General features: G+C 45.7%; 1 protein-coding gene across 5 annotated transcripts in view; it reads left to right on the top strand.

Annotated features, from left to right (window-relative positions):
- The window catches only part of FAM131A (family with sequence similarity 131 member A), a 145,655-nt gene that overhangs the window by 107,199 nt on the left and 10,929 nt on the right, over positions 1–27,527 (top strand). For all 5 annotated transcript variants that reach the window (XM_063916607.1, XM_063916606.1, XM_063916605.1 and 2 more), the window contains exons 2-3: positions 12,338–12,431; positions 17,235–17,417. In XM_063916607.1, coding sequence (XP_063772677.1) covers positions 12,362–12,431; positions 17,235–17,417 — 253 coding nt within the window. In that variant the 5' untranslated portion in view covers positions 12,338–12,361. The remainder of the gene's footprint in view (positions 1–12,337; positions 12,432–17,234; positions 17,418–27,527) is intronic.

The following is a 27,527-nucleotide window of genomic DNA, read 5'->3' as shown; positions in this document are numbered from 1 at the left end:
TGGATTTCTGTAAATATGTCATATTGCTAGTAGGGATGTATATCTGCCAGAGATACAGAAGTATTTGATGTTGTAGATCCTATATGGCCATACCCAATTTTAGCGAGATCTGGTTTTATGTATTCCATTAGTGTAGGGAAACTAGTGGAATACAGTTAGTCATGGGATATAGGGGTTGATGCAGTGGCGTGCGGTGAGGCCAGTGGCTGGTGAGGCACTACAGCCATAATGCCCGCCGAATCCTGCCCATGACCCCTACTGCCACCGAGCCAATGCCCGCTACTGCCCGAGCCAGCTTACAAACTCGCCCACAATCAACTGACCCAGCCCTCCGCCAGTAATTTGCATCTCACTCCGATGCCGCCAATGCCCGCTGCCTGCCTGCTCGTCATACTTGTGATATATTGTACATTTTTATAGAAAAAAAAATTAGTGTTTGGGACTGGGAAGGGAGTGGGAGGAGGTCATAAATGCAATTCTGTTGTCCAGGGCTTCCATTAACTTAATGGAGAAGGGTCTGAATGGGTTAAAAAAAAAAAAAAATTGCGTGAGGTCCCCCCTCCTAAGTATAACCAGCCTCTGGCTCTTTGAGCCGGTACTGGTTGTTTAAATACTGGGGGAAAAATTGAACAGGGGTTCCCCGTATTTAGACAACCAGCACCGGGCTCTTATTCCGGTCCTGGTTCCAAAAATATGGGGTATAAAAGGCGTAGAGGTCCCCCGTATTTTTAAAACCAGCACCGGGCTCCACTAGCCAGGGACATAATGCCACAGCTCGGGGATACATTTATGTAGGTCCCTGCGGCCGTGGCATTACCCCCCCCCAACTAGTCACCCCTGGCCGGGGTTCCCTGGAGGAGTAGGGACCCCTTAGATGAAGGGGTCCCCCCCTCCAGGCACCCAAGGGCCAGGGGTGAAGCCCGAGGCTGTCCCCCCCCCCCCCCCCCCCATCCATGGGCGGTGGATGGGAGGCTGATAGCCATAAGAGTGTTAAAAAAAGAATATTGTTTTTTGTTGTGGAACTACAAGGCCCAGCAAGCCTCCCCCGCTTGCTGGTACTTGGAGAACCTCAAGTACCAGCATGCGGGGCAATAATGGGCCCGCTGGTACCTGTAGTTCTACAACAACAAAAATACCCAAATAAAAACACAACTCACACACCGTGACAGTAAAAATTTATTATATCACACTTACACACTCACACATACTTACCTATATCCCACGCCAGTCACGTCCACTTGTCCAGTAGAATCCAATAGGGTCGGTACCTGTAAACATGAACATTAAACTTCAATCCACAGGTGGGGGGAAAAAGAGAGAGAGAGAGAGAGAGAGCAATCCACAGGTGGGGGGGGAGGAGAGAGAGAGAGACTCTGACTAACCTGCTGCTGGCTGTGAGCGGGAGATGGTCGAGGGACAGCCGCAAACCGCTGCTCCGGTCAGTGGGAGGGGAGAGCCGCACACCGCGGGTGCTGTCAGTGAGAGGAGGACGGGGGGAGAGCCGCACACCGCGCAGCGGGAGGAGGACGGGGGGAGAGCCGCACACCGCTTGTCAGCGGGAGAAGGACGAGGGGAGAGCCGCACACGCTGCTGCTGTCAGCGCTCAGCGGAGGGCAAAGGAGGAGGAGGGGAGAGCCACACACTGAGGCTGCTGTCAGCAGGAGGAGGACGGGGGGGGGGGGGGGAGCCGCACACCGCGCAGCGGGAGAAGGACGAGGGAAGAGCCGCACACGCTGCTGCTGTCAGCGCTCAGCGGAGGGCAGAGGAGGAGGGGGGGAGAGCCGCACACCGAGGCTGCTGTCAGCGGGAGGAGGACGGGGGGAGAGCCGCACACCGTGGCTGCTGTCAGCGGGAGGGCGGAGGAGGACGGGGGAGAGCCGGACACACTGCAGGGCCATCCCGGCTACCTCCTACGACACTCACCACCGGGACCCGTCGCGTCTGGGTGATTGGACAAGCTGATCCAGCACTGGATCCGCTGTCCAATCACAAGTGCCTCGCTGACATGGGGGTGGTGTCCCTGTCAGCGAGGCACTTTTTTCAGTGCCGCTTTTAGGACTTTTTTGAATGGGCTTTTAAAGCCCAGTGTTTGGCCCCGCCCCCCGCTCTGTCCCGTCTGCATTGTGTTTTTGAGGCACTGCTATCAGTGCCTCCCAAACACATTTAAGCACAGGAAATTATTAGAATTAAATAAAGAACATACTTATGACACAGAATATGTGTCATAAGTATCTTCTTTATATTATTGTAATAATTAATCACAGGGGAGGCACTGCCTCCCCTGACTGCACGTCCCTGGGTTGATGTATCAAGCAGCTAAAAGAGCGGTTGCTATGGGCAACTTCTCCACTTCTGTTTGATACATCAACCCCATAGTTAGGTTATACTCCAAGGTACATACTTAATAAATGATTCACTGCTAATTATTCGGAAAAGCTTTGTGATAATATTAATTCTGTCAAAGTAGTGTTAGCCAGGATACAGCCCACAATCATGGAGAAAATAACAACAAAATGAGAGATTAGAATGAGGTTGATGTAGAATAAGTTGGAGGAGCGTTCTCATGTAGCGCAGTACGCTATGTGCCTCATGCAGACCAGCAGTTATTCATCTATATGCCTGCAGCAGGGCAGGTGCAAATACGTGATGACATACTGTACATGATGTTGTGAAGTAGGCACATGTGCTGCTGCTGCTGGCTGCCCATATGGGTCATTTGCACACATTTTGCTACAAATTCTGCATTGGTCTATATGGTTTCCCTTTTTTATGGCATGTTACATTCTTACTTTGTATTACAAAAAATGTAACGGATAAAATAGCTGAGGGGAATTGCACAGTATACACCTGGGCATTAGTGATATACGCAGCTCAGGGGACACTGCTGGATGCAGCCACCATCTGCAATTCATTCATTACTTCTACTATGCTAAACGTCCAGGAAAAGGAGTCTCGTCATAAACTATTTTTCCAACCATATCCCAAAATGTATTTTCATAATTGGTGCACAATTAATGAGAGTACCCAATGTCCTATTTCATCATATTAATGTTAGGAACCTTAGGTGTACAAATCCTTATTTTAAAACTAGGTCTTAAAGACCAGAATTAAAGTTCCAATAAGAAGAACTGTTTAACCACAGCATGGTTCTACGTAAAAGTGCCATATTCTAATAAAAGCTCTGTGGGAGACTTTCTTTGAAGCAGTTATGGCTTTTGTCATTAGCACATAGCTATTAGTGTCTCAGTGTAGGATTATAACTTGCTTTCATAAGAGTCATCTTTATTATGTTATTAAGGTTCAGTTGTCATGTGCATGTAATGTGCCTGTAGTGTAATTGCACTAGTTTTATGGGGAAGCTCATGGATTCTTTGGAAGAACATGAAAGTATAGATGAATAAAGTGTCTCATCCTAAAGTGATGAATTTACCCTTTCCACTCTGTACTTAGCACCTGATTCTGAATCGCACGCAATCCGCAGTGCTGATGTTCACGTTTGATCGATTATTTGCAACTGCGCATTTACAATAAGTTATGAAAACCTTTCCGATGCATGTGGAGTGTACCCACAAATGTGCTGTTGTGATTGGCACAGGCGGTAGCAGATCAAAGGATGGGCGTTCCTGGGTGGTGACTAGGTGGTGTCTTCAAGGGAACACAAAAACCACCCCATCTCATGGGCATGTTATGGGAGTGTCACAGTCAATACTTGGACAAAAGGGTACAGATGCAAGTATAGGAGGCCGTAGTCGGACGAAGAAACTGCACGTGTAAGTTTGGATGTTGCGACCAGTGGTGACATATAAGGATGCACCAGTCAGGAGGTGCTAATAGTGGGCTTCTCAGTCCTTGCATTATCAGCCGCATGGATCTGCACAAGGGAAGGAGTGTGTGGGCCATTTTTATAAACTTGCAGGTGGGCAGCCGTCAATACATGCTGTTCCGTTCGCTCTTGCATGCAACTCCTAATCAGGCACATAATGTGGAACATACACCAATCCTTAAAACTAGGAACAGGTTAACATAGAAAAACATAGAATTTGACGGCAGATAAGAACCACTTGGCCCATCTAGTCTGCCCCTTTTTTATTTTATCCTTTAGGCAATCTCAACCCTTTTTTAATCTTAATTCTTTGTAAGGATATTCATATGCCTGTCCCAAGCATGTTTAAATTGCCCTACAGTCTTAGCCTCTACCACCTCTGATGGGAGGCTATTCCACTTATCCACTACCCTTTCTGTGAAGTAATTTTTCCTTAAATTTTCCCTGAACCTCCCCCCTCCAGTCTCAATGTATGCCCTTGAGTTCTAATACTTATTATCCTTTGAAGAATGTTTCCCTCCTGAACTTTAAGACCCTTGATATATTTGAAAGTTTCTATCATGTCCCCCCTTTCCCTTCTCTCCTCCAAACTATACATGTTAAGATCTTTTAGCCTTTCCGGGTAAGTTTTGTGATGTAGGCCATGCACCATTTTAGTTGCCCTTCTTTGTACACTCTCTAATGTATTTATATCCTTCTGGAGATAGGGTCTCCAGAACTGGACACAGTATTCCAGATGGGGCCGTACCAATGACCTATACAGTGGCATTATCACTTCTTTTTTCCTGCTACTGATTCCTCTCCCTATGCAACCAAGCATCTGACTTGCCTTTCTCATTGCTTTGTTGCATTGCTTTCCTGCCTTCAAGTCACTTGAAATAGTGACTCCTAAATCTCTTTCCTCCTCAGTAGTTTCCATTATAGTACCCTTGATACTATACTTAGCCTTTGGGTTTTTGAGACCCAAGTGCATGATTTTGCATTTTTTAGCATTAAACTGTAGTTGCCACGTTCTTGACCATTTCTCAAGCCTACCTAGGTCATTAATAATTTGTTTGACTCCTCCCGGTGTGTCTACCCTGTTGCATATCTTTGTATCATCTGCAAAAAGGCATATCTTCCGTTCAATACCATCTGCAATGTCACCAACAAAGATATTAAAGAGAACTGGACCAAGTACAGATCCCTGGGGTACTCCACTGGTAACATTTCCCTCCATAGATTGCACTCCATTAACTACGACTGTCTGTTTCCTATCCTGCAACCAGGTTCTTATCCATTTAACTGATTTATAATCCACCACCAGGCTTTCAAGTTTATTTAGCAGTCTGCGATGTGGGACAGTGTCAAATGCCTTACTAAAGTCTAGATATGCTACATCTACAGCTCCCCCTTGATCTATTATTTTCATCACAGAGTCAAAAAAGTCAATAAGATTTGTTTGGCATGATCTCCCACCAGTAAATCCATGCTGTTTTGGATCCTGTAAGTTGTTTGATTTAAGATATTCCACTACTCTTTCTTTTAATAGTTTTTCCATTACTTTCCCTACTACTGATGTAAGGCTTACTGGTCTGTAGTTACTTGCTTCTTCCTTGCTTCCACTTTTGTGCAGTGGAACTACATTTGCTCTTTTCCAGTGCTCTGGAATAGCACCTGTATTTAGTGACTGGTTAAATAATTCTGTTAAAGGTGTAACCAGCACATCTTTTAGCTCTTTGAGTATCCTTGGGTGTATCCCATCTGGTCCCATTGATTTATCCACTTTTAGTTTTGAAAGTTCTGTTAGGACCTTCTCCACTGTAAATGTATTTTCATCTACCTTATTTTTATGAATGTCCTTGCAACTTAACTGTGGCCCCATCCCTCCTTCTGTAGTAAATACTGAGCAAAAATAATTATTTAGGTGATCTGCTATTGCCTTGTCTCCCTCCACCAAATGCTCACTCTCTGTCTTAAGTCTTATTATTCCTCCATTTGATTTTCTCCTTTCATTTATATACTTTAAAAAAAGTTTTGCCCCCTTTATCTACTGACTGGGCCATTTTCTCCTCAGCTTCTGCCTTTGCACGTCTGATCACTTTCTTAGCATCCTTCCGTCTGTCCAGATACACCTCTTTGTCGTTATTATTTTGAGTCTGTTTGTATTTCCTAAAAGCCATCTTTTTTGCTTTCACACTAGTTGATACTTTTTTTGTGAACCACACTGGCTTCCTTTTCCTGGTGCTTTTCCTAACCATTTTGATACAAAGGTATGTTGCACTTAGTATTGCACTTTTCATTTTTTTCCACCTCTCCTGCACTCCTTCCAAGTTCCTCCAGTCTGCCAATGAATCACTTAAACATCTCCCTATTTTTGCAAAGTCAGCATTTCTAAAATCCAACACCTTTGTTTTTGTGTGACAGGAGTTGGATCCTGTCTTTATACTAAACCATACTGCTTGATGATCACTGGATCCCAGGTGCTCACCCACATATATATCAGATATCCTATCACCATTTGTAAGAATTAGATCTAATATTGAGTCTTTGCGAGTGGGCTCCCTCACCAATTGCTTGAGAGATGCTCCCTTGTAAGGAATGTAGAAATTTGCCACTTGTAACTGAACTTGCAAAAGACCCCTCCCAATTTACATCAGGTAAATTAAAGTCTCCCATGAATTATGACTTCTCCCTTTTAAAGCCATTTTAGAGATGTCCAACAATAGGTTCCTGTCCAAATCCTGCCCCTGGCCTGGTGGTCTATAGATCACCCCAATGCGAATAATGTCCATCTTCCCAGTTTCTATGGTGACCCAAAGGGCCTCAGTTTTGGCTTCAATATTTTGTATTAAAGTAGAATTTATGCTTTTTTTTTCACATACATTGCTACCCCTCCTCCTATTCTTCCTATTCTATCCTTCCTTAATAAATTGTATCCTGGTCCCAGTCATGATTCTCATTGCACCAAGACTCTGTAATTGCCACAAAATCCAGGTTATCCCTTGTCATTATCGCAATTAGCTCTGGAATTTTGTCTCCTAAGCTCCTAGCATTTGCAGACATAGCTTTAACTGTGCATTTGTTATTAGTAGCCATGTCCAGAGCGTACAAATTAAATGACAAGTTTAAAGTGGAAATTACCTGTATGGGGATGTTGCTCAGTATTTGTTTTCTTTTACTAATCAGTAATCATACTCTGTCCTTTACACCATGACTACACCTTACTAAATATAAAGATATAGTACACCTGACCACAATGGGCAAATGTTCAAAGGAGGTAAACAACAGTCAGTATGCAATAATAAACTGTTTCACCGAGCAAGGTTGAATTTATGGGGGTGGTTCCAAATGATGTAGGCATACACAGTCAGATGGAATTGGCTGACAGTAGGTGCACTTGCACACATTGAGAGTCCACAGATTTTGCAGTCTAAAATGACACTTACTGTATCTATTAACAGGATATTTTGACTATCTATCCATGTATATATATATATATATATATATTTTTTTATTTTTTTTTTAATTATTTTATTGAGACATTACAGCAGGGGTGGCCAGACTTTTTGAGTCGGTGATCTACCTAGGTGGCGTGGCATAACAATAAAGGGGCGTAGCCTTACTGGACAGGGTGTAATGACTGTCTCGCACTAAATCACGCATTGGCCCCCACAGGTAAAAACCTCAAACACATATGCTCCCACAGTGCCAGGTATGCCCACAGTGCCAGATACACATATGCCCCCATAGTGCCATGTGCCCACAGTGCCAGATATTCCCCTACAGAGCCAGATACACATATGCCCCCACAGTGCCATGTGCCCACAGTGTTAGATATGCCCCCACAGTGCCAGATATGTGCCCACAGTGCCAGATATGCCCGCACAGTGCCATGTGCCCACAGTGCCAGATATGCCCCTATAGTGCTGCTCACCGTTTTGCTGCAGTGGTGAGGAGAGCGCAGCGCGCGCCTTTCCTGCCTGCCGCCCTGTCCGGACCCTCAGTCTGGTCTCTGGCGGTGACGGCGGCTTGTATATCTCAAATCAGGCATCGGTCCGCAAGCTCTGATTGGCTAATGAACCGGCGCCAGATTTGAGATATACACTCCGTCGTCACCACCGGAGACCAGACTGAGGGGCAGGGCGGCAGGCAGGAGAGGCGCGCGCTGCGCTCACCTCTGTGGATGGGCGGCAGATCGTGATCAACTGTTTGGCCACCCCTGCATTACAGCATAAAAAATCCAGTCGGAGACACAATCAAAGCACAAAATCCGAAAAGTAGTTTGCATTGACATGAAAAAAGAATTCACAGTGTTACAGTAAAACATTGCTTGTATAAAACAATAAAAGTCACTTAAATGTACTTTAGCTTTATTATGTAGCATGGCAATAATGGGATAGGCCGCTGGCCAATTTCACCCTATTACACCAGAGTAACAGGTAGGTCCTGAGCTGCCAACCTCGTGAGATACCAGGTAGTATTCTTGAGGCTATAATGAATTTGTTGCCTCGTAGCGAGAGGAAGGGATGCTATACAGAGAACAAAGAAATGTTCAACTTGTTTACCTTTCTCTATAATAGCTTCCACCCAGTCCATTTTGAAGAGAAAGCGAAGCTTGTTGACTTTATATTTTTTTATTTATGTGCTTCTACACTCCTATAGCCTTATTCCTAGTTTCACTGCTTCCTCCTAGCAGTGCCACAATGTCATCCTGCAACCTAATTCTTAGTTTCCACTGCATCCTTCTGACCATGCCACTGTGCCATGCTGTATCACCTACCTTCAGTCATATCACTGTGCCATTCTACAGCCTTATTCCTAGTTTCACTGCTTCCTCCTGTCCTTGCCACAGCATCATCCTCCCATATTATTCATAGTTTCCACTGTACCCTTCTGAGCATGCCACTGTGCCATCTTGGAGTATGATTCACAGTTGCAATTTTCCCTCCTGGCAGTTCTATCTTGCAACCTAATTCTTAATTTCCCCTGCACCATTCTGACACGTCACTGTGCTATACTGCAGCCATATTCCTAGTTTCCACTGCACTCTTCTGACCATATCACTGTGCCACCCTGCTGTATGATACATAGTTTCCACTGCACTCTTCTGACCATATCACTGTGCCACCCTGCTGTATGATACATAGTTTCCACTGCACTCTTCTGACCATATCACTGTGCCACCCTGCTGTATGATACATAGTTTCCACTGCATTCTTCTGACCATATCACTGTGCCACCCTGCTGTATGATACATAGTTTCCACTGCACTCTTCTGACCATATCACTGTGCCACCCTGCTGTATGATTCCTAGGTTCCACTGCACTCTTCTGACCATATCACTGTGCCACCCTGCTGTATGATTCCTAGTTTCCACTGCACACTTCTGACTACATCACTGTGCCACCCTGCTGTATGTTTCCTAGATTCCACTGCACACTTCTGACCATATCACTGTGCCACCCTGCTGTATGATTCCTAGTTTATACTGCACACTTCTGACCATATCACTGTGCCATCCTGCTGTATGATTCCTAGTTTATACTGCACCTTTCTGACTACATTACTGTGCCATCCTGCTGTATGATTCCTAGATTCCACTGCACCCTTCTGACCATATCACTGTGCCACCCTGCTGTATGTTTCCTAGTTTCCACTGCACACTTCTGACTACATCACTGTGCCACCCTGCTGTATGATTCCTAGTTTATGCTGCACACTTCTGACCATATCACTGTGCCACCCTGCTGTATGATTCCTAGTTTCCACTGCACACTTCTGACTACATCACTGTGCCACCCTGCTGTATGTTTCCTAGATTCCACTGCACACTTCTGACCATATCACTGTGCCACCCTGCTGTATGATTCCTAGTTTATACTGCACACTTCTGACCATATCACTGTGCCATCCTGCTGTATGATTCCTAGTTTCCACTGCACACTTCTGACTACATCACTGTGCCACCCTGCTGTATGATTCCTAGATTCCACTGCACCCTTCTGACCATATCACTGTGCCACCCTGCTGTATGTTTCCTAGTTTCCACTGCACACTTCTGACTACATCACTGTGCCACCCTGCTGTATGATTCCTAGTTTATGCTGCACACTTCTGACCATATCACTGTGCCACCCTGCTGTATGATTCCTAGTTTCCACTGCACACTTCTGACTACATCACTGTGCCACCCTGCTGTATGTTTCCTAGATTCCACTGCACACTTCTGACCATATCACTGTGCCACCCTGCTGTATGATTCCTAGTTTATACTGCACACTTCTGACCATATCACTGTGCCATCCTGCTGTATGATTCCTAGTTTATACTGCACCCTTCTGACTACATTACTGTGCCATCCTGCTGTATGATTCCTTGATTCCACTGCACCCTTCTGACCATATCACTGTGCCACCCTGCTGTATGTTTCCTAGTTTCCACTGCACACTTCTGACTACATCACTGTGCCACCCTGCTGTATGATTCCTAGTTTATGCTGCACACTTCTGACCATATCACTGTGCCACCCTGCTGTATGATTCCTAGTTTCCACTGCACACTTCTGACTACATCACTGTGCCACCCTGCTGTATGTTTCCTAGATTCCACTGCACACTTCTGACCATATCACTGTGCCACCCTGCTGTATGATTCCTAGTTTATACTGCACCCTTCTGACTACATTACTGTGCCATCCTGCTGTATGATTCCTAGATTCCACTGCACCCTTCTGACCATATCACTGTGCCACCCTGCTGTATGTTTCCTAGTTTCCACTGCACACTTTTGACTACATCACTGTGCCACCCTGCTGTATGATTCCTAGTTTATGCTGCACACTTCTGACCATATCACTGTGCCATCCTGCTGTATGATTCCTAGTTTATACTGCACCCTTCTGACTACATTACTGTGGCACCCTGCTGTATGATTTTTAGTTTATACTGAACAGTTTTGACCATGTCAATGTGCAGCCATGCCCTTTGATGTCTGGTACATACTGCTTCCTTGTGACCACGCTATTAAGCTTCCCTGATTCACAATTTGCACTGCTCCTTCTGATTAAAGGATGAGTTTACCTTTACTTTTAACTTGGGGAATCTATTTTGGAACAGTAGCCAAAGGGCTATTTTACACACTCAGGTTTTGTCTGGACGACAAAAAGATGGACAAAAGTCGTTCGTTTTTTTACCGGCTGGCAAAGCCTTTCACACACATCGGCTTTCAGCCGTGCTTACTGCTGTGCGCATGTGCAGCAGCAGAAGAAAAAAGTTGTTGTGTGTGAAAGCTCCCATTCACACATGCTACACTGCCTTCAGGGACGGCCACAGCCCGGCAGCCGGACATTTCAGTGGATAGATCCGTGTTGTCTGAAAGCCCCCAATAGCAACAATATTTAATTAAAAAGCACACACAGGGAAAAAACGGATTGCTTTTTGCCATCCGGTCAAAACCATAATTTGTGAAATAGCCCTTAAGGTTGTTTTCATAAATAAATACCTTACCGAGCTGCAGTAGTTTTAGGTACAGTATCTAGTAAGATGAATCTGCACTCTTCTTAGTTTTTAACTGTTCTGTATTTTAAGATCCTATGTCTACTGTATACATCCTCAGCCATGTTGTCGTGTGACTGATACTTCCCGCACGAGAGCTGAACTCGGGCGTCATTACATCCGGCCCCTGGTGTTTCAAATGGGTTGGGGTTACGTGGCTGATGCACGGGATCCCGGCGGTCAGCATACCATCGCCGGGATCCTGGCTGCCAAAATGCCAGCAGTGGGGCGAGTGCAACACTGTGGGAATAGCACCTGTTAGCCGGTATTGTGGCTAGCGACATTGTGAGTCTTCGGGATCCCGACATCGGTATGCTGACCGACGGGATCCCGTGTGCTGGCCACGTAACCGCTTCTCGTTTCAAATCTACCAGACCAGCTTTCCATACTGGTGATTATAACTTGGTCAATTAATGTGGCCGTGGGTGTGATCCATATCAAATTTTAAATATGAATTAGTTCAGTTATGCAAGAGCCGTTCAGATCTAGCATTTTCATAGATGAAATTGTTAGGAACTTTTTGTTAGCAGGAAAAATGCTGTGTTGAAATCGCCTTTGAAAATTATAGGTCCATACCCATTTCATATTGCAGTATCCTAAGTGAATGTCCTAATCACCAGTATCCACTGTCTCTCCTCATTCCAACCACACCCCAAACCACCGTTAGCTGGACTGAGCTGACCATACTCCATGGTTGCTTTATTGTTGGTGGCTGACCATGTTTCTTCTTTACTGGAGCCTTTCCCCACTACCAGTATGAGTGGTATTCCTCTGCATAATGTATTGTGTTCTCCACAACTCTTAGATTGTAAGCTATTAGGGCAGGGACATCTGTATACGGTGTTTCATGTTATTATATGTAATGTGTTTCTTCCATGATACCCTAAATGTGCAGTTCTACGAATCTACTGACGTTTCGAAATAAAAGAGAATAGTAAAAGTGATTTGTACCTGACTCATCTACTTCTTTTGTGACAGTTACATGTTGAAGACACTGGTGAAATGTTACCCAAGTCTCGACGAGCACTCACTATCCATGAAATCACAGCCCTTGCTCGCTCCTCTCTGCACGGTGAGTTAATTTTTTCATGAGAAGATATAGAATTCTACACAGTAAAACCTAAAGTCAGCAGCCAACAACTATATAAGGGTGTACAGGCATTTGAGTGCAGATTTATACTTTTTTTTTTTTGGTAGCTGCAGCATTAAGGGGTGAATCCAATTGTTCAATATATGCCCGTCGGCTGCATTTCAATTGTGCTGCCGTTTGTGCGGGTATGCTGTCGGATCTGACATTTCTTCTCGCAGCCCCCCATTCTGGCAAGAGGAATTGTGCGTAGTGACCCATTTGGGCACCTAAACTGCACTTTTTGCCTTGCGCCCAGCACTTTGGTCCAGTTTAGCCATTTTATGCAGCTAAACCTGGTCTGTCTGGGCGCGATCAGCATGTAAAAAAAAATAAAATACAATTGAATTGCACCCCCTGATCTTCCGTCACTATTAGACGGGAGATTGAGCGCACAAAAACAATTAAATCACCCCCTAATAATTAAAAATACACTTTTTCACTATTGCAACTTTTTTTTGTTTCTTCTGTTAAAGATGGGGTGTTATAGTTGAGATTTTTTTTTAATGTAAAGTGACACTTTGCATATGAGCCTGATTCAGGGATGTACGCTAATGCTGCCGCGACTTAGTACGCAGATACTGTGCGAAAATGTGCAACTGTCACAGCCGCCATGATTTCTATGGAGATGCCCACTGACGTGCAAATTTTCAATGTTGGATGCAGAGCAATCAAATATCAAAATTCTGAGTAGACCTACGCACGCATAGCATGGGCGCGGGAAGTAAGATGCCGCAACCATTGCAGCTATGCATGGTATCGCAGTCACATGCTGAGACAACCCCCGCCCAAAAAAAGCCACCCTCTGTAACCACCAACAAACAGTCCCCAACTGTTAGTCACTCTACGCATACACCTTCTTTGCAACCGCTGTCACAAGATCATCGCGGCACATGTGCAGCGCGCCTTATATGCATGTGCAGTCCACTCACTGTGTAAAAATCATGTTTGCATCCAAGTCTGAATCAGGCCTATATTTCTGTCTGTAGTAATCACACCTTTATCAGTAGCCTATTACACATATGGTTATTTACTCATTTATTTGCCTTTAATTGTTATTTAAGTACAATACAAATCTAAGTGGGGTATTCAATTAGTACCCCGTTTTTAGGTCGAATTTTCATTCGACCTATTCAATGCCTGTGCCGTTTTTTCGACTGGTCGAAAAATCCGGCACTGGCGAAAACCACATGTATTGGCGAATTCGCCGCCAATACACGTGTTTTGGTGAATTAGAAGGCGTTTTCGCCAATTTTGGAGCGCAATTTTCACCCATGCCGATTCGACAAAAAAAAAAAAAGTGAAACGGCATGGGTGAAAATGGGTTCAAAAAGGCCCGCATTTAATACCCTGTGTCAAATTAGTGCTGTTTTTTCGGCCAGTCGAAAAAAACGGCACTTAATTGAATACCCCCCTTAGTCAGATATAATTAGTCAGCCCAAGTGCAGCTAAAGTTGTTTCTATATGATAACCTTTGCATTGAAATGGACCTCCCTTACATTAAAGACTCACTTTCTGCATCTCTCATGATTGCAGATGATCAGTATAGTTGACAACATAGTAAAATAGATTGCAGATTCTCTTTGCTCCTGTCTGGCGCATCTAAGCGATGAAATTTGTAGGGTGACAATTTTCCAGGGGTAAATCTTTAAAACGTACGACTAACCTGGAAGTTAAGGATAGCTGGCAGCTATGAGTGAGGCATTCCATGCTGAAGAGTGCTACATGTGATTGGAGGAGAGAAAATTAAGTAACGCAGAATCACTTTCTGCCTTACAGTCCTATGCATATCAGAGTTTTCAGTCTGTGCAACATCTCCCAGCTAATCGTTTTAAATTTAGCAATCAACGTTGAGTGCAGTTGTTGGTTTGTTGATTACATCGATATACCACTTTATATTTTGATTCGAATGCCTGTACATTTATGGCGGAATTAAATTAGCCATGGTATATATGATCCCTCGGGTCTATCCAATTAGCCAGGAAATTATCAGGGATTTTTTTCATCTGCCTTAGTAGGTCGGATCCCCCCCCCCCCCCCCAATAACTTGGGTGTTAATGAGTCCAGAGACCCTGTTAACGGACAAACCTATGAACGTTTCAACCCGTGTTAACGCCCATTAGTAAGCTACTTTAATGGGTAATAACAAGGCTATTGGGGGAAACCGGGAGTGCAATTGAATTGCCTGAGGCTACCTCCCATTTTCACCTGTGGTAATTTACCATGGGTAATTGAATTCTCCCTAGTTCTGAGTTCATGGCCAAATATATCGGGAAGAGTTATCACTGGCTGGGATCAAATATTTTCGTAAGTTGTCAAGTTTAGCAGCGATGTCTTAGCTTTGGTAAGCTTTTATTACCTAAAAATCCTGCTTACAAGTATGTTACTTTATATCTGGATTGGAGAGTTGGAAAGTCACGTTTCCATCAAATGGGAGAAGGTGGTGTATCCTATCCAGTCTACTCAAGGGAAACCAATTAGATTCAGGTTTTGAGTTCCCTGGAAGAAAAACACTGATGCCAACTAACATATAGCTGAGGGATAGTGAAAGGGAATACTAGGCCTAGAGTATTTTATCCCATCCCAGATAATATTTTATTGTAAGAGTTATAGATTGGGAATGTGACCTTAGTGCAACTGACATTAGCGTATCTACTGCCATAGCGTGTCCATCTGCCTCAGACACACCATGAAGAAATGCAATCTGTGCTGCCTGTATATACTTATAGACACCACCTGTAGTGTATACCTGCACTGTACAGCATTGATCGGCTTATGTGTCGTCTTACAGAGTCACATATATAAAAGACATTATTTTGTTTTGAATGGATCAGAAAATGCAACTTGGATATTCACAAGGTGCACTCTGAAGTTTGTGAAGTGGTATAATTTTTCAAGGCGTTCCATCAATCCATGATGGATAAATTATATTTGATCAAAATTGCAGCAGACTTCTTAACTGGTTGGAAAGTGTAGTTGCCCAAATTATGTAGAAAGACAGTATTCCAGATTAGAAGACTCCTGAGAAAAAGAGTACAAATAATGTAATCTACAGTATTTTGGTCAATGTTCTGCTCAGTGATCTTGCTTCCAACTCACTGTGTAAGAGCAGCCTGGGCTTATTCAATAGGATGGAGACCTCTTGGGGTAAATTTACTAAAGTGTGGGTTTACAAAAGTGAGGTGTTTCCCACGGAAACCAATCAAATTCTACAGTAGAATCTGATCGGTTGCTGTGATCTGTACCGCCACTTTTATAAGCTTGCACTTAAGTAAATCTAGCCCCTTATCTTTGAAAAAGCTGCCTATATTGTAGCAGGCTCATACAGGTGCTACCCAAGTCAAACTGTGAGTAATGTGTAATGTCATTAGAGGAAACATTTGCCCCCCATATAGGAATTTGGATAGATTTATTTGCTCCTTCTTCCTGGTAGGCTTATGTATTTTTACTTGAGTTGTCCTTTTCTTTCTCACCTGTGTTTTATAGATTTGCCTTTAAAATAATCTAGAGATGGTGGATGTTAGTAAATGATTGGCAAAATTATTACTGAGAAAATACATGGGATAAACCAGGGTTGTCTGAAAAAAAAATTCCACCTTGCTTGATAAAAAAATAACACATTTACTAATCTATATAGACTCTCAATATGCCTATGTACATTTGTACCTATAGCTAAAACCAAGTTCCCTTTCTTTGGCACAAATCGTACATGCAGCAATGTATCTATTGCATTGGGTCCCAAACTCTGTCCTCAGGACCCCACACAGATCACATTTTCCAGGTCACCAGGCATGTGCACTGTTTATCACCAACTGTCACATTTTAAAAATCCACAGGTGACCTGGAAAACATGAACTGTATGGGGTCCTGAGGACAGAGTCTGAAGGCCCGTACACACTGGTCGATATATCGGCCGTTCTCCTGAACGGCCGATATATCGCGGGACCGTCGGCCAGTGTGTACGGCCGATAACGTCTGTGAACTCCGTCGTTCACAGACGTATCGCGTCGGCCCCGCAGCACAGCCGACGGCCAATATATCTACCGATATATTGGCGTGTCGCTGTGTGTGTACGGGGCGGTCGGCCGACCGCCCGTACACATGCTGCGGCGGCCGGCGGTGATTGACAGCTGAACTGGGCGGGCGTGTGTACACGCCCGCCAGTTCATGACGTTTGTCCCCGACGGATCGGGCAGTGTGTATGCACAGCACACTGCCCGATCCGTCCATAGATATATCTGCAGATCAATTGATCTGCAGATATATCTATTAGTGTGTACCCACCTTGAGAACCTGTGATCTATTGTATAGTTTGTCATTGAGAAGTTCTGCCACAATATACAGGCATTCTACAGATTTCAGATGTGTGCAGTAATAATGTACAGTAGTGTACATGTTAACACAAGTTTTCCTAATGATCACGGAAATGCTGACCTCAGAACTGTAGTGATTATAGCTAGTGATTACATCACTTGTTTATGTAAGATTTTATCTGCAGCAGTGTATACTTATATTAGGCATCATTTAAATATTACATTTATGCTGTAAAGTACTCTTTTATAGAAGTAATATACTTTTATATATCAATGATTGTTTCAGTTTAGCAAGCAATTTAGAAGTGCACACAATTACACTGAAATTAATACACTTACTGTATATGTGTAAACAGCCTGTACACAAACACAATTACATGTATGCATATAATTGTACACCCACTTCTGTGCCCCCTTCCTTGTCTCCATATGTCAGGGATCTCACAGGTGGTGAAGGATCATGTGACCAAGCCTACAGCAATGGCTCAGGGACGCGTGGCTCATCTCATTGAGTGGAAGGGCTGGAGCAAGCCCAGTGACTCTCCTGCAGCTCTAGAGACACACTTCAACTCATACTCACACTTGAGTGAGGGCGAACAGGAGGCCAGGTTTGCTGCAGGTAAAAAAAAAAGAGTTTAAAACTATTGGATAAGAAAGTTATGAATATTTTACTCATTCTGGCTCTTCACTGTTCCTGCCTTCCCTTTATATTGTTTTCAAAAAAAAAATTTTTTTCTCATGTTCCTATGCTTTTGCTAATGTTATTATTTACTTCATGGGAGAACTCTACTTGAATTTCCCAGCTTATGTATTTTGTTCATCTTATTAAACACCATGTTATTCATATATCATGTTTTTTTTCCATTATTTCCATTGCACCTACTCTTATATGTCCAACCATAACATTTGTTTATTGTTGATTTCTGTATTACTGCCCTTACTGTGTGAGCTTTGTTTTTTTGGAAGCGGTTTTCCTTGACATTTTTCTTTCTTTTAATGATGTGTCCATATTTTTTTTTCAACGATATTTTATTGGAGAACGGCACACGAAAGTACAAAAATACTGTAGCATAGTATGATGAATAAAAACAAGCTGAGAAAGCACACTGTATCAGCAGTACATCAAACAATTAAGGAAACATGGGAAACACATATCTGGATATTCGAGAAACATACAGGCGCAAGCAATACAAACAGTACACAGAAAAGTGCAGAGGAAAAGACATATTATAATCAGAATAGAGGCTGACCAGCTGCAGGTATTTCTAGGTTATACCATGAGGTTAAAGACACCGCTTTCCGCAGGGAATCCCAAAGGGAAGGGGATAAAGATTTAATATGTGGTAACCATACATCAACAAAATGTTTTGCCCATTTCTCTAACGTCCTAGTGGATGCTGGGGACTCCGAAAGGACCATGGGGAATAGCGGCTCCGCAGGAGACTGGGCACAAAGTAAAAGCTTTAGGACTAGCTGGTGTGCACTGGCTCCTCCCCCTATGACCCTCCTCCAAGCCTCAGTTAAGATTTTGTGCCCGAACGAGAAGGGTGCAATCTAGGTGGCTCTCCTGAGCTGCTTAGAGTAAAAGTTTAAATAGGTTTTTTTATTTTCAGTGAGACCTGCTGGCAACAGGCTCACTGCATCGAGGGACTAAGGGGAGAAGAAGCGAACTCACCTGCGTGCAGAGTGGATTGGGCTTCTTAGGCTACTGGACATTAGCTCCAGAGGGACGATCACAGGCCCAGCCATGGATGGGTCCCGGAGCCGCGCCGCCGGCCCCCTTACAGAGCCAGAAGAGTGAAGAGGTCCGGAAAATCGGCGGCAGAAGACGTCCTGTTTTCAATAGGGTAGCGCACAGCACCGCAGCTGTGCGCCATTGCTCTCAGCACACTTCACACTCCGGTCACTGAGGGTGCAGGGCGCTGGGGGGGGCGCCCTGGGACGCAATGAAAATACCTTAGATGGCTAAAAATACATCACATATAGCTCCTGGGCTATATGGATGTATTTAACCCCTGCCAGTTTTCCACAAAAAAGCGGGAGAAAGGCCGCCGAAAAAGGGGCGGAGCCTATCTCCTCAGCACACAAGCGCCATTTTTTCCTCACAGCTCCGTTGGAGGAAGGCTCCCTGACTCTCCCCTGCAGTCCTGCACAACAGAAACAGGGTAAAACAAGAGAGGGGGGGCACTAAATTGGCATATTAATATATACAGCAGCTATATTAGGGAAAAACACTTATATAAGGTTATCCCTGTGTATATATATATATATATATAGCGCTCTGGTGTGTGCTGGCAAACTCTCCCTCTGTCTCCCCAAAGGGCTAGTGGGGTCCTGTCCTCTATCAGAGCATTCCCGGTGTGTGTGCTGTGTGTCGGTACGCTGTGTCGACATGTATGAGGAGGAAAATGGTGTGGAGGCGGAGCAATTGCCTGTGTTAGTGATGTCACCCCCTAGGGAGTCGACACCTGACTGGATGGTCTTATGGAAAGAATTACGTGATAGTGTCGGCACTTTACAAAAGACTGTTGACGACATGAGACAGCCGGCAAATCAGTTAATACCTGTACAGGCGTCTCAAACACCGTCAGGGGCTATAAAACGCCCGTTACCTCAGGTCGATACAGACACTGACACGGACACTGACTCCAGTGTCGACGGTGAGGAAACAAACGTATTTTCCAGTAGGGCCACACGTTACATGATCACGGCAATGAAGGAGGTTTTGAACATTTCTGATACTACAAGTACCACAAAAAAGGGTATTATGTGGGGTGTGAAAAAACTACCCGTAGTTTTTCCTGAATCAGATGAATTAAATGAGGTGTGTGATGAAGCGTGGGTTTCCCCCGATAAAAAACTGCTAATTTCTAAAAAATTACTGGCATTATACCCTTTCCCACCAGAGGTTAGGGCGCGTTGGGAAACACCCCCTAGCGTAGATAAGGCGCTCACACGCTTATCAAAACAAGTGGCGTTACCGTCCCCTGATACGGCCGCCCTCAAGGAACCAGCTGATAGGAAGCTGGAAAATATCCTTAAAAGTATATACACACATACTGGTATTATACTGCGACCAGCAATCGCCTCAGCCTGGATGTGCAGTGCTGGGGTGGCTTGGTCGGATTCCCTGACTGAAAATATTGATACCCTGGACAGGGACAATATATTATTGACTATAGAGCATTTAAAGGATGCATTTCTATATATGCGAGATGCACAGAGGGATATTTGCACTCTGGCATCAAGAGTAAGTGCGATGTCCATTTCTGCCAGAAGAGGATTATGGACGCGACAGAGGTCAGGGGATGCGGATTCCAAACGGCATATGGAAGTACTGCCGTATAAAGGGGAGGAGTTATTTGGGGTCGGTCTATCGGACCTGGTGGCCACGGCAACGGCTGGAAAATCCACCTTTTTACCCCAAGTCACCTCGCAGCAGAAAAAGATACCGTCTTTTCAGGCTCAGTCCTTTCGTCCCCATAAGGGCAAGCGGGCAAAAGGCCACTCATATCTGCCCCGGGGCAGAGGAAGGGGAAAAAGACTGCAGCAAACAGCCTCTTCCCACGAACAGAAGCCCTCCCCCGCTTCTGCCAAGTCCTCAGTATGACGCTGGGGCCTTACAAGCGGACTCAGGCACGGTGGGGGCCCGTCTCAAGAATTTCAGCGCGCAGTGGGCACACTCGCAAGTGGACCCCTGGATCCTGCAGGTAGTATCTCAGGGGTACAAATTGTAATTCGAGACGTCTCCCCCTCGCCGGTTCCTGAAGTCTGCTTTACCAACGTCTCCCCCCGACAGGGAGGCGGTATTGGAAGCCATTCACAAGCTGTATTCCCAGCAGGTGATAATCAAGGTACCCCTCCTACAACAGGGAAAGGGGTATTATTCCACGCTGTTTGTGGTACCGAAGCCGGATGGCTCGGTGAGACCCATTTTAAATCTGAATTCCTTGAACACTTACATAAAAAGGTTCAAGTTCAAGATGGAGTCACTCAGAGCAGTGATAGCGAACCTGGAAGAAGGGGACTATATGGTGTCTCTGGACATCAAGGATGCTTACCTCCATGTCCCAATTTGCCCTTCTCACCAAGGGTACCTCAGGTTTGTGGTACAGAACTGTCACTATCAGTTTCAGACGCTGCCGTTTGGATTGTCCACGGCACCCCGGGTCTTTACCAAGGTAATGGCCGAAATGATGATTCTTCTTCGAAGAAAAGGCGTCTTAATTATCCCTTACTTGGACGATCTCCTGATAAGGGCAAGGTCCAGAGAACAGGTAGAGGTCGGAGTAGCACTATCTCAAGTAGTACTACGACAGCACGGATGGATTCTAAATATTCCAAAATCACAGCTGATTCCGACGACACGTCTGCTGTTCCTAGGGATGATTCTGGACACAGTACAGAAAAAGGTGTTTCTCCCGGAGGAGAAAGCCAAGGAGTTATCCGACCTAGTCAGGAACCTCCTAAGACCAGGCCAAGTGTCAGTACATCAATGCACAAGGGTCCTGGGAAAGATGGTGGCTTCTTACGAAGCGATTCCATTCGGCAGATTCCACGCAAGAACTTTTCAGTGGGATCTGCTGGACAAATGGTCCGGATCGCATCTTCAAATGCATCAGCGGATAACCCTGTCTCCAAGGACAAGGGTGTCTCTCCTGTGGTGGTTACAGAGTGCTCATCTCCTAGAGGGCCGCAGATTCGGCATTCAGGATTGGGTCCTGGTGACCACGGATGCCAGCCTGAGAGGCTGGGGAGCAGTCACACAGGGAAGAAATTTCCAGGGCTTGTGGTCAAGCATGGAAACGTCACTTCACATAAATATCCTGGAACTAAGGGCCATTTACAATGCCCTAAGTCAGGCAAGACCTCTGCTTCAGGGTCAGCCGGTGTTGATCCAGTCGGACAACATCACGGCAGTCGCCCACGTAAACAGACAGGGCGGCACAAGAAGCAGGAGGGCAATGATGGAAGTGGCAAGGATTCTTCGCTGGGCGGAGAATCATGTGATAGCACTGTCAGCAGTGTTCATTCCGGGAGTGGACAACTGGGAAGCAGACTTCCTCAGCAGACACGATCTTCACCCGGGGGAGTGGGGACTTCACCCAGAAGTCTTCCACATGATTGTGAACCGTTGGGAAAAACCAAAGGTGGACATGATGGCGTCCCGCCTCAACAAAAAACTGGACAGATATTGCGCCAGGTCAAGGGACCCTCAGGCAATAGCTGTGGACGCTCTGGTAACACCGTGGGTGTACCAGTCAGTGTATGTGTTCCCTCCTCTTCCTCTCATACCAAAAGTACTGAGAATCATAAGAAGGAGAGGAGTAAAGACTATACTCGTGGCTCCGGATTGGCCAAGAAGGACTTGGTACCCGGAAATTCAAGAAATGCTCACGGAAGACCCGTGGCCTCTACCTCTAAGAAAGGACCTGCTCCAGCAGGGACCATGTCTGTTCCAAGACTTACCGCGGCTGCGTTTGACGGCATGGCGGTTGAACGCCGGATCCTGAAGGAAAAAGGCATTCCGGATGAAGTCATCCCTACCCTGATCAAAGCCAGGAAGGATGTAACCATACAACATTATCACCGTATTTGGCGTAAATATGTTGCGTGGTGCGAGGCCAGGAAGGCCCCTACAGAGGAATTTCAACTGGGTCGTTTCCTGCATTTCCTGCAAACAGCACTGTCTATGGGCCTCAAATTAGGGTCCATTAAGGTTCAAATTTCGGCCCTGTCAATATTCTTCCTAAAAGAACTGGCTCTGTTCCTGAAGTTCAGACGTTTGTCAAGGGAGTACTGCATATACAGCCTCCTTTTGTGCCTCCAGTGGCACCTTGGGATCTCAATGTAGTTTTGGGATTCCTAAAATCACATTGGTTTGAACCACTCACCACTGTGGACTTAAAATATCTCACATGGAAAGTGGTAATGCTGTTAGCCCTGGCTTCAGCCAGGCGTGTCTCAGAATTGGCGGCTTTATCCTATAAAAGCCCTTACCTAATTTTTCATACGGACAGGGCAGAATTGAGGACTCGTCCTCAATTTCTTCCTAAGGTGGTTTCAGCATTTCACTTAAACCAGCCTATTGTGGTGCCTGCGGCTACTAGGGACTTGGAGGATTCCAAGTTGCTGGACGTAGTCAGGGCCCTGAAAATATATGTTTCCAGGACGCCTGGAGTCAGAAAATCTGATTCGCTGTTTATCCTGTATGCACCCAGCAAGCTGGGTGCTCCTGCTTCTAAGCAGACGATTGCTCGTTGGATTTGTAGTACAATTCAGCTTGCACATTCTGTGGCAGGCCTGCCACAGCCAAAATCTGTAAAAGCCCATTCCACACGGAAAGTGGGCTCATCTTGGGCGGCTACCCGAGGGGTCTCGGCTTTACAACTTTGCCGAGCAGCTACTTGGTCAGGGGCAAACACGTTTGCTAAATTCTACAAATTTGATACCCTGGCTGAGGAGGACCTGGAGTTCTCTCATTCGGTGCTGCAGAGTCATCCGCACTCTCCCGCCCGTTTGGGAGCTTTGGTATAATCCCCATGGTCCTTTCGGAGTCCCCAGCATCCACTAGGACGTTAGAGAAAATAAGAATTTACTTACCGATAATTCTATTTCTCATAGTCCGTAGTGGATGCTGGGCGCCCATCCCAAGTGCGGATTGTCTGCATTACTTGTACATAGTTATTGTTACAAAAATCGGGTTATTGTTGTTGTGAGCCATCTTTTCAGAGGCTCCTTCTGTTATCATGCTGTTAACTGGGTTCAGATCACAAGTTGTACGGTGTGATTGGTGTGGCTGGTATGAGTCTTACCCGGGATTCAAAATCCTTCCTTATTGTGTACGCTCGTCCGGGCACAGTATCCTAACTGAGGCTTGGAGGAGGGTCATAGGGGGAGGAGCCAGTGCACACCAGCTAGTCCTAAAGCTTTTACTTTGTGCCCAGTCTCCTGCGGAGCCGCTATTCCCCATGGTCCTTTCGGAGTCCCCAGCATCCACTACGGACTATGAGAAATAGAATTATCGGTAAGTAAATTCTTATTTTTTCAGTGTTAAGGGACATCTCTATCTAATCCATTTGGAATAGATAGGAAACTCTAGGCAAAATTAAAGGCAATGCCAGTGTGTTAGAGGAGATCCATTGCGATATTATAGTTTTCCTAACTGCTGCTGCTAATTTAGCTAACAATCATCTTTGGCCACCCTTAGGTCTGGCCTATACCGGGGTCAGGTATATGTCCCAAAGGGCCCACTCCGGGGTAGGAGTGACAGTAATATTATAAGTGTCTTTTATTTACCGACACACAGCTATCCAAAAATGATTCACCTCCGGGCAGCTCCACATACAATGGAGTAAATAAATCTGCATCTGGGGCAGCACACTTAAAACACTGCAAGTCTGAGGAAGTGCCCATCAGCATCCGCAATTTCTCTGACGTCCTAAGTGGATGCTGGGGACTCCGTCAGGACCATGGGGAATAGCGGCTCCGCAGGAGACAGGGCACAAAAGTAAAAGCTTTAGGATCAGGTGGTGTGCACTGGCTCCTCCCCCTATGACCCTCCTCCAAGCCTCAGTTAGGTTTTTGTGCCCGGCCGAGAAGGGTGCAATCTAGGTGGCTCTCCTAAAGAGCTGCTTAGAGTAAAAGTTTTGTTAGGTTTTTTATTTTCAGTGAGTCCTGCTGGCAACAGGCTCACTGCAACGAGGGACTTAGGGGAGAAGAAGTGAACTCACCTGCGTGCAGGATGGATTGGCTTCTTAGGCTACTGGACACTAGCTCCAGAGGGACGATCACAGGTACAGCCTGGATGGGTCACCGGAGCCGCGCCGCCGACCCCCTTGCAGATGCTGAAGAGAGAAGAGGTCCAGAAATCGGCGGCTGAAGACTTCTCAGTCTTCATGAGGTAGCGCACAGCACTGCAGCTGTGCGCCATTGCTCTCAGCACACTTCACACCAACGGTCACTGAGGGTGCAGGGCGCTTGGGGGGGCGCCCTGGGCAGCAACGAAAGTACCTATGCTGGCTAAAAATACATCACATATAGCCCCTGGGGCTATATGGATGTATTTAACCCCTGCCAGGTTGTCAGAAAAACGGGAGAAGAAGCCCGCCGAAAAGGGGGCGGGGCCTATTCTCCTCAGCACACAGCGCCATTTTCCTACACAGCTCCGCTGCTAGGAAGGCTCCCAGGCTCTCCCCTGCACTGCACTACAGAAACAGGGTTAAAACAGAGAGGGGGGGCACTTATTTGGCGATATTATTATATATTAAGATGCTATAAGGGAAAACACTTATATAAGGTTGTCCCTGTATAATATAGCGTTTTGGTGTGTGCTGGCAAACTCTCCCTCTGTCTCCCCAAAGTGCTAGTGGGGTCCTGTCCTCTATCAGAGCATTCTCTGTGTGTGTGCTGTGTGTCGGTACGTGTGTGTCGACATGTATGAGGACGATGTTGGTGAGGAGGCGGAGCAATTGCCTGTAATGGTGATGTCACTCTCTAGGGAGTCGACACCGGAATGGATGGCTTATTTAGGGAATTACGTGATAATGTCAACACGCTGCAAGGTCGGTTGACGACATGAGACGCAATTAGTACCTGTCCAGGCGTCTCAAACACCGTCAGGGGCTTTAAAACGCCCATTTACCTCAGTCGGTCAACACAGACACGGACACTGACTCCAGTGTCGACGGTGAAGAAACAAACGTATTTTCCATTTGGGCCACACGTTACATGTTAAGGGCAATGAAGGAGGTGTTACATATTTCTGATACTACAAGTACCACAAAAGAGGGTATTATGTGGGGTGTGAAAAAACTACCTGTAGTTTTTCCTGAATCAGATAAATTAAATGAAGTGTGTGATGATGCGTGGGTTCCCCCGATAGAAAATTATTGGCGTTATACCCTTTCACGCCAGAAGTTAGGGCGCGTTGGGAAACACCCCTTAGGGTGGATAAGGCGCTCACACGCTTATCAAAACAAGTGGCGTTACCGTCTCCAGATACGGCCGCCCTCAAGGAGCCAGCTGATAGGAGGCTGGAAAATATCCTAAAAAGTATATACACACATACTGGTGTTATACTGCGACCAGCGATCGCCTCAGCCTGGATATGCAGCGCTGGGGTGGCTTGGTCGGATTCCCTGACTGAAAATATTGATACCCTTGACAGGGACAGTATTTTATTGACTATAGAGCATTTAAAGGATGCTTTTCTATATATGCGAGATGCACAGAGGGATATTTGCACTCTGGCATCAAGAGTAAGTGCGATGTCCATATCTGCCAGAAGATGTTTATGGACACGACAGTGGTCAGGTGATGCAGATTCCAAACGGCACATGGAAGTATTGCCGTATAAAGGGGAGGAGTTATTTGGGGTCGGTCCATCGGACCTGGTGGCCACGGCAACAGCTGGAAAATCCACCTTTTTTTTTACCCCAAGTCACATCTCAGCAGAAAAAGACACCGTCTTTTCAGCCTCAGTCCTTTCGTCCCCATAAGGGCAAGCAGGCAAAAGGCCAGTCATATCTGCCCAGGGATAGAGGAAAGGGAAGAAGACTGCAGCAGGCAGCCCATTCCCAGGAACAGAAGCCCTCCACCGCTTTTGCCAAGTCCTCAGCATGACGCTGGGGCCGTACAAGCGGACTCAGGTGCGGTGGGGGGTCGTCTCAAGAGTTTCAGCGCGCAGTGGTCTCACTCGCAAGTGGACCCCTGGATCCTACAAGTAGTATCCCAGGGGTACAGATTGGAGATTCGAGACGTCTCCCCCTCGCAGGTTCCTGAAGTCTGCTTTACCAACGTCTCCCTCCGACAGGGAGGCAGTATTGGAAACAATTCACAAGCTGTATTCCCAGCAGGTGATAATCAAAGTACCCCTCCTACAACAAGGAAAGGGGTATTATTCCACACTACTGAAGCCAGACGGCTCGGTGAGACCTATTCTAAATCTGAAATGTTTGAACACTTACATACAAAGGTTCAAATCAAGATGGAGTCACTCAGAGCAGTGATAGCGAACCAGGAAGAAGGGGACTATATGGTGTCCCTGGACATCAAGGATGCTTACCTCCATGTCCCAATTTACCCTTCTCACCAAGGGTACCTCAGGTTCGTGGTACAAAACTGTCACTATCAGTTTCAGACGCTGCCGTTTGGATTGTCCACGGCACCCCGGGTCTTTACCAAGGTAATGGCCGAAATAATGATTCTTCTTCAAAGAAAAGGCGTCTTAATTATCCCTTACTTGGACGATCTCCTGATAAGGGCAAGGTCCAGAGAACAGTTGGAGGTCGGAGTAGCACTATCTCAAGTAGTTCTACGACAGCACGGGTGGATTCTAAATATTCCAAAATCGCAGCTGTCTCCGACGACACGTCTGCTGTTCCTAGGGATGATTCTGGACACAGTCCAGAAAAAGGTGTTTCTCCCGGAGGAGAAAGCCAGGGAGTTATCCGAGCTAGTCAGGAACCTCCTAAAACCAGGAAAAGTGTCAGTGCATCATTGCACAAGGGTCCTGGGAAAAATGGTGGCTTCTTACGAAGCGATTCCATTCGGCAGATTTCACGCAAGAACTTTTCAGTGGGATCTGCTGGAAAAATGGTCCGGATCGCATCTTCAGATGCATCAGCGGATAACCCTGTCTCCAAGGACAAGGGTGTCTCTTCTGTGGTGGCTGCAGAGTGCTCATCTACTAAAGGGCCACAGATTCGGCATTCAGGACTGGGTCCTG

The sequence above is a fragment of the Pseudophryne corroboree genome, chromosome 4 (assembly GCF_028390025.1).
Source record: "Pseudophryne corroboree isolate aPseCor3 chromosome 4, aPseCor3.hap2, whole genome shotgun sequence".
In the NCBI taxonomy this organism is placed as follows: Eukaryota; Metazoa; Chordata; class Amphibia; order Anura; family Myobatrachidae; genus Pseudophryne; species Pseudophryne corroboree.
This window is presented reverse-complemented; position numbering and strand designations above follow the sequence as displayed.